The sequence below is a fragment of the Phaethon aethereus genome (assembly GCF_964289735.1).
Source record: "Phaethon aethereus genome assembly, chromosome: 1".
NCBI lineage: Eukaryota > Metazoa > Chordata > Aves > Phaethontiformes > Phaethontidae > Phaethon > Phaethon aethereus.
In genome coordinates, this window is record NC_138575.1 from 128,861,017 (window position 1) to 128,874,719 (window position 13,703).

The 13,703-nt window shown below is 38.1% G+C and overlaps 1 protein-coding gene across 4 annotated transcripts in view; it reads left to right on the forward strand.

Annotated features, from left to right (window-relative positions):
• DMD (dystrophin) overlaps positions 1–13,703 on the forward strand; it is a gene marked incomplete at both ends in the record, with an annotated part of 1,339,794 nt that overhangs the window by 1,209,423 nt on the left and 116,668 nt on the right. For all 4 annotated transcript variants that reach the window (XM_082008889.1, XM_082008891.1, XM_082008888.1 and 1 more), the window contains one exon: positions 12,623–12,683. In XM_082008889.1, the coding sequence (XP_081865015.1) occupies positions 12,623–12,683 (61 nt within the window). The remainder of the gene's footprint in view (positions 1–12,622; positions 12,684–13,703) is intronic.

Below are 13,703 nucleotides of genomic sequence, written 5' to 3' on the forward strand. Positions count from 1 at the left end.
GTTTTTCATTTTTTTCATTACTGGGAGCAGAAGGTTGCTAAGGAAGTTCATATAGTCCAGGGTAAAAGGAAAATATCTACCAGTATCAAGTCTGTCTGTCTGTACATCTGTCAATGCAAAGGTGGTCTTCATTGTTTTAAGGTACCCTCTTAGGACTAGCAAAATAAAATTATTAATAAAATATTAAAATCTGTAAGAGTTTCTGATGATTGTAACCCAGAAAGGATTAAAAAATATTTAAATGTGGTTTATCTGTCCAAAGAAATATTCAGCTCCAAAAAAGGGGTAAAATAAGACCTGCAAGGAAAATATTTTTCAGGATATGATTACTTAGCAGAGCAGTGAGAGGATCAAAACCACAGTAGGAAAGTTGGCAGAAGGATGGCAGTTAAGTAAACTTTTTACAACGCTGCATAAAATAGAATTGCCAGTAATATTCCCAGTCCACCTCCACACACATTCTTTTATCAAGGATGTTTTGAAGTACACTGAAAGGCAACTTGAAACACCTTCAAAGCTCTAAGGCAGTGACTAAAATGAAGCTTCTTAAAGGCCATGTCTTTTCTATTGTACTTCAATTAAGGAAAGTAAACAGTAAAACTTTATTTAAGAGATTATATCAGCAGAACAGAACACAGTCACAGGATAATGGTCTCCTGCATGCAGAGGGACAAGCAATCCAGACATCAGAAAGATGTTACTATTATTGCACAGCAACATTCACAGTGGGGTAAAAGACAAACTTTTATTCAGCTGAAACTGCATTGTAATTTTATTTGGTTAACCATTTTTACACTGAAGATCTCAATGGGAAACTGAAAATTCTCAGTGGGGTGAACTGCAAATTCAAAACCAGAGCCGATGTTGTGCCATATAAGCACAATGCAGGCTCACAATGTTTGAACCCTGCTTTTTGTTTTATCAGACTATGACTCTCTGACAAACTAAGCCCTGTTCTTGTAATTTCTACTACTTTTTCAAAATCTCTTTTAATTAACTCTTAATAGCTGGGAATAATTTGTCAGCGCAATATATATAACTGCAAACCAGACTTGTCAAGACTGAACATTATGAGAGTTACGGGCATATGACGTGAACGCCATATGGAAACAGATGTCTGTTTTTCTTATGACACACAGTGTATTCCCAGTGAAAGAATGCATGTGAAGGGTAAATTAGGTAAGCCTGTATCGCAATATGGAAGAGACTGGAGTGACCTGAACTACGTCATCACACTGAACAGCATGTCATTGTTCTGTGCCAGCCCCGAGTCCAGCCAGGCACCGTGTGTGACAGTTATGTCCTAGACCTGTTTTGCCTTATTACTGATAAACTAGGTCAATCTAAAAGTTGTTCAGTGTTATGATACTCACTTCTTTTTGCCCACCCACCATTAGTGAGATACTGAGAAAATACATTATTCTTCTGTGTACTAACCAGAGCCAGCAAAGAGTGGAAATCATTCTGCACACTTCTCATCACTTGAGGATCACTTTAGGAAAAGGAGCCAGGTGAAAACATGTTGACTTTGGAAATAGCCAAGTCACTGAGGAAAAAATTGACATGTGTATTTGCCTGTTCGCTCTCTTAGATGTGTGTGCAAATACACACGCAAAAACATATTCTTATATGTGCATGCAAAAGTTAGGTATACTTCCCAAGTATAAGTGCTCAGTCACTGAAAACTGCCAGTGCATCTATCAATCAGTCCCATTTTTCATAAGCATCTAATTCCAAAAGTATCAAGTTCCTTAGTATCATGTACTATTACTACACCTGAGGAAAATACCATGCTCTTACACGCTTTTCATGTACTATCTCTGCTGCATCCCTGTGCTGATGGAAGCACATCTGTTGGAGCAGTAGTGCTGTAGGAGAGAGAATGCCTGAGTCTTTGCCATCTAGCGCTGGTCTTGTTTCTGTATCTGTACTTTTGGGGATGAAGTCAAACATCAGGGTTGCCAAAGAGAATTGAGCAGGTCAAATGAAGGTGAATTTAATGGCTTGTAAATGATTTCTCAGTGCATGGCAAACAGTCCAGGTTGGATAAGTCTAGCTGTGGCAACAACAGTGGAAAAGATGAATCATAGTAATTCTGCTCTTTTGGTGAGAGTCCTTTACACTTGAGAGCAGCCCAAAGCCTTGGTACAGAAACGCAAGCCTATACTAGCTCCTTTGTCATTACTTTAACTCACAACCAAGAGGTGTTGGAATTACCCTGTGTCACAGTATAGATAAACACTGTCACCTGGTCATTTAGAAGAAGAGTGTTTTTAGCTAGGGAGCCGAGATATACGTAAGATCAATGAAGTGTTTTTAGCTAGGGAGCCGAGATATACGTAAGATCAATGCAAACTGTAATAACTAAGGAAAATAAGTAATTTATTAGCTATTTTATACCTAATTTATATGCCAGTAATAATCAGTTCGCCCTCTTAAACTCAGCATCAACTTTCCCTCTAAGCATGCTTGCTCACCCTAAGGTGTGAGTGATGATCTTCAGCTCCCAGATGCGTTTGCGTACTTAGCTGAAAAATTGTCCTTTTAGAGTTGATCTACCTTTAAGTAGTTCTGCAAAAGGGGTGGCACTGTAGTCCCGCTCATATTAAATCAGTGACTGAATTAGGTTTCTCTCCAATCTGGAAGAAACAAATATCAGCTGCTAATCTGCAGTAATGGTTTTTATGTGTTTGTTATTTTTATGTAGAAATTACAGCATGATCTGTCTGTTTCTGCTTGGTTGGAACTGAAGCTGCATGGGGCTGTTGAAAATGTAGCACAAAAGTAATGGGGGAGTGATGCAGGGACCTCATATCTGTCATGCCTTGTGCAAGCAAGGAATCAGGTGATAGTGTCTGTTTCGAAGCACTTGTAGCCTGTTCTAAGAGCTAGTCTTATAGCTATTTCTGAGAAAGACGTGAAGGAAGGTGTAAGCTAGAGAGATAAGGAGTGAAAAAGTGTGGGGAGGAGTCTCCTCCTTTGTATCACTTTTAATTTAGGGACAATTTTTCTCCATTGTCCTTTCATGCAGTTCAACCTTCTCTTTCCACTATTTCTTCTTCTAAATGACCAGGTGACAGTGTTTATCTATACTGTGACACAGGATAATTCCAACACCTCTTGGTTGTGAGTTAAAGTAATGACAAAGGAGCTAGTATAGGCTTGCGTTTCTGTACCAAGGCTTTGGGCTGCTCTCAAGTGTAAAGGACTCTCACCAAAACTGGCCCTTACTTTTCTGCTAGCACATGAACTTGCCTCTCTCCAGGCCTCCTACATTTTTTTCCTGGGCTCTCTCATCTCAGCCCTTGATCTTCGTGACCCGTCCTTCATGCTTCCCCAAGCTCATTTCACTCTGCCAGTCTCCACAGAGTCCCAGCTCCTCCTCAGTTTATTCCTGGCCAAGGACAGAGGCTCTCAGCATTCACAGCAATAGTTGTTAAGATATAGGTGATAAATGCATGTGCAAGACATTATATCGTGAATCCACGGAGTGAGTTTGTTGGGTTTGAAGGTTTTGCTGTTTAATTAGAATGATCTAAATCAGGGTGTGAAAAAAATAGCAAAAAAAAAACCAAAAAGACCCCACAACTCTTTTCTACTAAAGAGAAACTGGTAAATATTTAGCAAAGTAATTAAAAAAGATCTGTGATCTTTTCATGGATGATGCTGCTTAATTTGGAAAATATATACGGTAACTGAAGTGTAAAAAGTAGGACCTGCAAATTTCAAACATAATGCCAGCTCCAGAGTTTTCAGTGACTCCTCTGGAATAATTTAACTTTTTCCACTTCTCTTTCATCTTCATCTGTGATGCTTCTTTTTACAAAGAGTGGGATACACTGGCTCATTTTGGAGGACCGACCTATATTTGTCACAACAGTTACTCCCTTTTTTCTGAGATGCAATAAATGAGGTAGGATTGGTGTCAGATTGTTTTTAATGTCATTTGCTGTCCTAGGTAGCCTCCCATCGATCTTATTTTTAATGTGATAGCTCATCCACGTGCATTACTTGTGATTGCTGAAAAATAGAAGATATTACATCTCTTAAAAGCGTAAACAATCCTTGTAATTTACTATCCAGCTCCAGTATGAACCATCTGTTAGTATATATAGCATGTCAGTGAAGTGACTGCATGAAGTAGCGCTCAGATATAACTGGCAATTACTTATGAGTGCAACTGGGAGATCCCAGGTACTGCTTGCGATTCCCAAGCTCAGAAAACACAGACTTTCGTCAAGCAGAAGAACCTGGAAATACCAGTAGGAGAAAGGACACTTCGGTTTGCAAGTCTAAAAGGCTGGTTTACATCTAGCTAACATTTTATGATTTGTATTTCCTAGCCTACAAGCTTCTGCTACCTGGATACATCAGTACCAAACTTTTAAATCTGTATGCCTAAATATGTGCTAGGAACTATAGTTTAGCTGGAGACACCTAACGATGCCTTTAAGTTTTGGACATCCAAGCAGGAACAGCACTGACCTCAACATGAAATGAGGCAACCGGAGCAGCTTTCATTCAGAAAAAAAGAAAGGTTACGAACGCTGGAGCACACAGATCAGAGCGCATCTGCTGCATTTTATGTCAGACAATTGTTGCTTAAAAATATAAAATATGATCACAGGACTAGGCTATGTAGCCTAGGTCTCTCCTTCTCTGGATAAGCTTAGAGCTGTTAGGGTTCATATCTGTTTGGAGGTTTTTCTTCTTTCTATGCTTTTGTGTTTTCTTTCAGTTATTTAGGCCACTCCCCTGAGAAATTGGAGATGTGGTTTTGAATTCTTTCAAGGTGGGAGAGTAGTCAAGTACTCACATCTCCCACCTTCTGGGCGAGTACTTAGACTATTATGCAAAACAAAGATTAGTGAAGCTTTTTCCTGCACAGGCAGACTCTTTAAAAGGGCAAGTCACGCTAATTAAGACACCTGACTCTGAAAATGACAGGACTCTAGGACTCTTAAGACACTTTACTCATCCACCTGACAGATTATTTTCCAGTGTTAACAGCTATATCCTTCTCTCTCATTTCTCACTGCATACTTCCTATTATATTATCTTCCAGATACCACTTTTGACATGCAGACATTGAAGACCACGTCTATTCATCCATGTCTTTTGGATATATGATTTAATATTTTCAGGTATCACATTGAACATTTTTCATAGAAAATATTACCAGGTAGTAATATAAAGATAGAGGATAAGTCTTCACAAAAGAATCATCCTAACTCTGAGAACCCTCTGGAAGCAAAGGGATTTTATTATTGCATTTAAAGACATTCATAATAGCTAGAGGAGCCTGATTGCTAGAAAACATTTTTTTTTCTACTTTCATGTAAATGCAAAATGACTGCATGTGCTTCTGAAGAAGGAAAATGGAAAACTATTAAAGTACCAAGAAAAAAAGTTCATTTCACAGGTCTTGCTATTATTATTATCATGGTGAACTTGTAGCAGCACTGGGCAGCAATTCAACCTCAAGACTTCTGTGATGGGTAAATCAGGCTTGGAGTTAGGGGAAAATGTCTTCAGTCCATTTCTTTCTTGTTTAGAATATCATGACCATAGCTACAACTTTTGGTGGTGCTAGCCTTTGCCTGACTGCAAAAGTTCTTAAAGAGAAATATAACATAGGCATATTTTGAGAGAATCTCTTTGTTTCTACTTTTGGAATAAAAGTAGTAGAATTAATTCTACAGTGAAAGTATGTCATCAGGTCATATGATCATCAGTCCTTCTCTTGTGGGCTTTAATTTTTCCATCATATTTTCTTCTCAGGAAAACCACAGAAAATCTCTCCATAAAACTTAATATATTTCATTCACAATGAGATAGGATTTATGGAATTGCAGCTTTATACCTATGTTTTCCTCTTTCCTGCACTTTGTGCTAAGTGACCCTTTTCACTATAATGCATCGGTATACAAATTCTTCAACAAAATGATAAAGTTAATTTTCAAACAATTATGCTCTCCCCCTCTCTTCACCTGAAAGCAAGTATTTTTTCCTTGTAATTAATATCTTTTGTCTGTGAAAAAAGTCTTCCAATAAAAAATACCTTAGAAAGGTAGTTAAAAAAAATTAATTTTAAATCTCTGTCTCTTGTTTTCATAGTTTTCACTTGTCATCAGTTTAAAAATGCTGTACAATATTTATTTTAAAGCAGAGGATTTTTCTCAGAGGGAGTGGTCAGGAAAATGGCTGTCTTTTTTTTTATAGTAGCCTAATTAATTTCTGTATTTTATCCTTGGTTGGTAAACAATCCTATATGCTGCAATGCTAAATAATTTGCAGGTGATCAAATGGGGGTTTTTTAACTCTTTGAGTATAAGACTCAAACGATGGGTTATTCCCTACTATGCTTTTGTCTGCTGTCTGAATTAGTATGTCACTAAGACAGAATCTTCCCCCCAATGTTTTATAATCTTTTTTGAGTAATGTTGGGTCTGCGAAGCCATGCAAACTACTTCATTTTTTTTACGCTGACAAGTTTAACTCTGATGCATTTAACCATGCACCCGCGTTGCCATGAAATGTACATTGTCTTCAGTTCAGGACACTCCTTTGTCCTCACACTCCAGGACTGTGGTATAATAGGCATATCATATAGAGCATAATGTATATACATATATTAGAATTTTTCCGTCATGTTTTGCTGTAAGACATGGAATATTTACCAAAGATTAATTTTTCTCTTTATCTAATTCCATTTGCATAAAAATCACCACCAATTTGATTAGGTCATTTTATCTGGCTCATCAAAGGAGGCCATATTTTATTTTTAAAAGCTTAAGAGTGCAACAGAAGTTATCAATATGAAGCACCTGTAACTTGGGATGTGTGGATCAATACAGCCTGTACCACTTTGCTGCATTTCATGCCGCGTTTCCTTATTAAACAAGTAGCTGCTTGTACTTTTGCCATTTTACAGTAGGGTGACATTTAAGAAAATGAGCGTTAGATGGATTTTATTAACGTTACAAGTGACATTTGGAAGCTTCTGGAAACCCTGTTCATTATTAAACGTGCATTATTTAGGTATGCTGTGGTTTAACCCCAGCTGGCAACTAAACACCACACAAGCACTTGCCCACTTCTCGCAGGATGGGAGTGAAGAGAACTGGACGGGTAAAAGTGAGAAAACTCAAGGGTTACATAAGAACAGGTTAATATTTGAAATAAAATTGAATAAAATAATAATAAACTGTAAAGAAAAGGAGAATAACAAAGAGAGAGAGAAATAAACACCAAGAAATACAAGTGATGCAAATGAAAAAAAACACAAACTATTGCTCACCACCGACTGATGACCAACCAGGCCCTGACCAGCTGCGCCCCGGCCAGCCTCCCCCTTCGTTCATACACTGAGCATGATGTCATATGGCATGGAATATCCCTTGGTCCGCTGGGGGCAGCTGTCCTGGCCGTGTTTCCTCCCAGCTCCATGTGCAGCCCCAGCCTGCTTGTTGCTGGAGCGGTGTGAGGAGCAGACAAGGCCTTGGCTCTGTGTAAGCCCTGCTCAGCAGTGACTAAAACACCAGTGTGTTGTCGCTGTTTCCAGCACAAATCCAAAACACAGTCTCATCCAAACTACTATGGCGAAAATTAACTCTGCCCCAGCCAAAAGCAGCACAAGGTCTTATCATATAATGTTGACCCTACGCTGCAGTTGAGAAATCTTAAGTTGGCCGTAAAGATTCCAGCAGCAAACGCAGGACGGAAAGGCCTCTTCTATAACTCCGGTAAAACGACCATCATTGTAACTGGCCCTGATCACACGCTGAACCGTGTGACTAAATGACTAAAAATCCCTTCTTCAAACTGATTAGAAGTGTTCTGAAAATGGTATATTCGGTAAATATCTGCATGTGTGTTACAGCAACAGCCAGTACTGCGAGCATTGCAGGGAACTAGCGGGTGCTCACTTGGGTTTAAGAACAGCAGAATCCCAGCTGAGAAGGAGCTCTACCTCCAAAATGCCCACGAATCCATCCACACGTGCAGGACCGCGAGCTAGGGCTGGGAGCAGAATAGACCCCATGCTGTGTAGCCCTCGGGAAAGACAGGTTTTGATTGATGTTTCTTGTAACTTCTAAATCGTATAGTTGATGTTTTCTGACATGAATTTCTCAGCTACATGGTGCAACATTAGACCGTAGTGCTACCCAAGGCGAAGCTGATTGTTCTTTGGTCTCACCAAAGAACAGTACAGTAATAAATGCACGTCATTTAGAAGTCAATTCTCTATAAATCGGGGGGAGGCGGAATCATATTTTACAGATGTATACTGACGTCTGTTGGAAAGGACCTCGACGAACTCTTAGCTTATGCAGATGCTTCTATTGTGGCCCTGTTGTGCAGGCATACTTATTGGAGACGGCATCCTGCCGCAGTATATCATGAACTGATTACGGAGAGGAAACATCGCTTTAGCATATTCTCTCAGGAAGAGAAACATAAGCTCTTTAGTCTGTGAAGAGCAACAGTTTCTCATTTACAATGGTCTCTTTTGAAAATAACTGGAATGGTACTCAATGCACCTTCTTTAAAAGGTGAAGGTACCTTACATAGATGTGAACTTCTGATTCTTGGGGAACCAGAGTCTTTCCAGATTCAAAGTTTGTCTCATCAGTTCGTCCTCTCTGCCTGCCTTTATCTGAAGTCACCAACTCCATACCTTGCTTCAGCGAAAATAATTGGTTTGAAAACAAACTTTAAGTGAATGAATAAACAAATTCCTCGCTCTGTGTTTGCATGAAGATACTAATGATGATAATGACAGGTAGAACAATGTAAGTCATGCAGGTAGGGTTCCTAGGCTGAATCACTGAGTTATTAGCATTATTAAAATGTGAACATCATAAAGTACCTTGCTGAGTTACAGCTGCTATGGCCACCAAGCAGGTAGTGCAGGTCTTGATTGCGAACATCTAAATGAGCTCAGCTTTAACTACGATGATGCTGAAATGCATATATAATAAATTTCTAAGAAAAATATAATTGAGAAGATACATGTACCGGTGTGTGGTGTATGGGTATTAGGCGGTGCTACTTTGTGGTTTCTGTCCTAAAACTTTCCCAATACTTTAACCCCTAGAGATAAATAAAAGTCAAAAGATTTTCTTTGTATTTAGAACTGAAAACGTACACTCATGCCATTATACAGTGACTAGAAATGTGTGCTGACTGTGTAAATAAGGAGCACTGAGAGTTACTTTTAAATGTGGACATACTAAATTTACTCTTTGAATAGATGGAGGAGAAATAGTTTACTATTAGTAATCATACATGTATTTTTCATTATGTTTGTAGTACTAAAGTGAAATATTTATCAGATTATTTTGTAATATCAACACAGACAAAATTATACTATCGTCTTATTTAATATTTCATTCAGACCCCTGCATAGATTAAAATATTGCTGAAGTTCAGAGAGCCAGCATACTACCATTTCATTATGCATTCTGCAAACAAATACAGCTTACCATCAAGAACCGTTTTCACTTAAGTTGAGTAGGCAAAGCAAGTCTCAGATGTTAGCACACCAAAAGAAAGAAATAAAACTCCCAAATTAGGTAACCATTAAAATGTATACCAGTGCAAATAAAGTATAGGGAAATTTAAATTCACTCTTAAAATGCCCCATATTTTGTTGTAGTATTTCATTTTGGTCAATGGCATTGCAAGTAGCTGGGTGTATGATAATGGGTTCTTATGCTGTGCAAGCTAGAGCAATAAAACACTTTTGAATTGCACTTAGCAAAGAGGAAAATGTCTGCTTCTTGAGTGCTGTAGCACATAGGGATACTACAGTGTCATATAAAAAAGCCTTCGCCAGTAAGAATGTTGAGATGGGCTACTAAAGTTGTCCTAACCAGGAATTAAATACATATGTCCATTACCTGCACTAGCTTTGTAACGGATAGTAAACGTGTACTGGTAACCAGAGATGTGTAACAGCTGTTCTCAGCTTCTGGGCTTCTGCCAAGAATGAAATTATTATTCCCTTAGCATAGCTGTAAAAAGTACCACGTATTTTGTCAACTCAAATTTATGCAAGGCTTGAATCATCTAGGAAAGCAAAAGTGTATTATAGAGAGCTTTACAGAAATTCCTTGAAGGAACACTAAATCCAATTACACAGAACATCACAGAATTGTTTGTTATTCCTAAAGCACTTAGTTCTCATGAAAGCGAAGTATTTGTTCCTGTTCTAGAGAACACTATTGCATATAAGATTCTGATATAAGAAGTTATGACTGCAAAGCTCTTACCCAGGTTAATTCAGAAGCAACAGAAAGAATACACCTTCCAAAACATATGCAGCAATCCATTCTGTCCTTTAGGTGTTTAATTAAAAACAAATCTTAAAGTGGAAGAGCTGTAGCTTGTGGTATTCCTGTTGGGAATATTAATGATTGCTTGGGAGAGCAATATGTAAGAAGGTCAATTTTTAGTTAATACTGAAGGTCATTTTATTTTCAAAAATTGTAACTTAGCATAATCCTATTCAAATTAGTCCTCAGATAATACCAGTTCCCACGGGTAAGAAACTTTATCATCGCCACTGAGTAGGAATTTAAAAAACATTTAATGGACCACATATTAGCACACGGGTTAGTACTACTGAATAAAAACATCCAAAGGAATCACTGAGCAATTGATAGCGTAAAATGAAACTGTATTTGTATTTGAAAATGCACACAGTTCTGTGGTTCTGTACATGTGGGTCATGATACAGACTTCAATGGCAGTGCGGTGCTATTTTTCCATGGGAATCTAACATTGTAATTAAAACTCTGTGTTTTTTGCACGCTTTGAGAGTTACCTGTCTTCATGGTTCATACCTTTGAAATTTAATTTCACCTTCCTTTTTCAAAGAATGCGAAACTGTGTAAATAATAGGAAAGCAATATACTCAGCTACAGATGTTATTCGGGGGTCGAAGACAACAGGCAGGCTTCTCATAACTCCTTGGCCACCAGCAAAAAAAAAAAAAAAAACAGGATTATCACCTTCAAATTTTTTCCAAACATATTCCTTCCTTTCCCTAGCGTCTCAGCATTGCCTAAAATGTATGTGAAACCCATTGCCCCACTCCCCAGCCTGCACCCTGTTCCCAGTTGCTTTACCTTCTCCTTTTCAGACCATCAAAAATGTCTCCATCTTCCTTCACTGCTGCAGTCTGATCTCTCTCCCCTCTGTGGGGTCCCTAGCCTTCTTCCAGCCCTCCTTCACAACTCATGGATATGCAACTCTGCCAAAACAGCAAGACTTCCCTAGGCAGACATCTGTATAAGCACGTTTCATCTCTTTCCTCCAACTCAAGTGTACACGCTCCAGAACGTGGGCGAGAGAGGGGCACTGTATTTCATTCTGCAGACTGACATCTGTGAATCTGGTTAACAATTCTGATACAGAATATATCAAATGTGTATATTGTTCATTTTTATTTGTATGGCTTGTGATTTGTTGACATTGTTAAAGTACCTGCAGCTTGGGAGTGGCGTTTTTAAAGTACCTATTTTGAATGACGGAGGGAAAGAAAATATTCGGAGCCAAATGATCAAGCAGCTAATTACTAGTTGCGTCTTGGTAACAATTATTTTCGTTTGTGAACAGCAGGGGTCACTAAAAAGAAAGGTTACACTGGGTGACGCAAACAGGGTTTGGTTTGGTTGTTTTTTTCTTCAACTAGAGAACTTTTCATATTAGGAAATCACTATATTAAAAAAGAAAAATCTTGGTCCTACTGTTTTTGATAGATAACAAACTCTTATTAAGAAAATTAGCTTTCTGATTATGACCTAAACTATAAGCTATGTCTGCCTTTAATAAAATGTCTAATAAAAAATATTTACAATTGTTTTGCCTATAATGAGTTTTATATAATCCCTTGTTACAAAATATTTTAGTTACATTGTAAGTTGATGTTGACATTTAACACTGTGGTAGCCAAGAGTGATGAATGCCATTTCTTCTCTATTTCTCATGATCACACTGTCATTGTGTCCATTATTTGCTGTTATTGGAAGTCAATAAAACACAATTAGTCATGTGGAGAAATAAAAATAAAATTGTTCTCCATTTAGAACAAGTCAACAGGAGAATAAACACAACATTCAGATGGTATCTCAGTGTAACTTTGCTCGATATAAAATGTAAACAGACACATAATTCTGTTCCTAGATGGATGGAAAGTGCTGACCACACGAGGAAAGAAATTGAAGAAAACACAGTCAAACACATTAGCAGGTGGAACCCTATAAAGGAACACGCCAGAAAGACAGGTTGCTTGCTCTGCTTCATATCTGTCCTGTAAGCTTAGTAGCCAAGGAAGGACTTTTTGTATTTATCTTTGCAGTTGAATGAGTTCAATTTCTCTCAGATTAGGACAGAAATTTCAGAACAGCAGGTTAATCCTTCCTGAATTCATGGGAAACTGAGCAAACAGACCTGTATCAGCGTGGCCATGCGTAAAATTGTAATTCTAGAGATTAATGTTGTCTTTCCTGTTTGCTTTGAATTTGACTTCCATGTCTCTCTTCTAGGTATATTTGTATGTATGAAGGTTGTGTGCAGTTATTTATTTATTTATTTGTTTGTTTGTTGTTAACAGCTTCTGTCCAAGGCCCCTGGGAGAGGGCAATCTCACCAAACAAAGTGCCGTATTATATCAAGTAAGTATAAAGACTAATTCAGTCTAGCTATTTACATTTGTAATTTACAAGGATAATTGGTAATTTTCTTAGATTATCGTGAACTGCCTCTATGGCGGCTAAATGGGAAGAACAAAAAGGAGTGTGCAACAAATTTCGCAGAAGTCTACTAGTTATTTAAAAACACAGTAGGATGCACTGATTTGTGAGCTGTTTGGTTTTATGTTACTGTAAATTACTAGCAAACTAAGTAAAGCTTTGAGGTATTGGATTATAACTGAATTTGTGCCATTGTCCACGGCAGAGTATGTATGGCAGGTCTTGCAAAACCAAAAGACATTCCAGATTGCAGCTGTGAACGGGATATGCTGGGTTTTTAGCCTAGGAATGAACATATTTTACACAACAAATTTCTTTAGGGAGAGTACTTGCTAAAGTTTGTTGCTGAAGAATGACATGGGACAAATTAGTCCCTATGGACTATTCCTTTAGAGGTTTTTTCCCAAATTTACCTAGTTTGCTTTAAGAGATCTGTACGCATAACAAATGAGAGGAAAATTTTAAAAATCAGCTATCTGGAAACACCTGCTTCTAGTTTAGTGCCCTAAACAGAACCACTACACAGCAAATAAGAAAGAAGCTTTAGTAGTTTTTTTCTTCTCCCTTTAGTTCTTTATTATCTGCAATATGTGCCTTGAAGTATTTATGAATAACTTCGGAAGAAAACAAGGTGATGCAAAACCTGCGATAAAGACTGTAGTGCAAGTAACTGAAACATGGGTGTTTAATACATATATTCACGTGGTTCCTCTTTATATTCCCAGTACACGTTGCAAACCCAGCTAGCGTCAGTGAAGTCATCTGGTTGCAGGTGGCTCTTGCAGTGGCACTTCGGTTGCAGCTTTCACAACAATGTGAACTGCCACAGCAGCTTCAGAACAAGCATAACTCGTGAAGAAAACTAAGTCTGTAGTGCAATACAGAGGTACAGTTATACCAACCTGGCTAAGTTGGTTTACTATTTTGTTAAATTTGTAATTT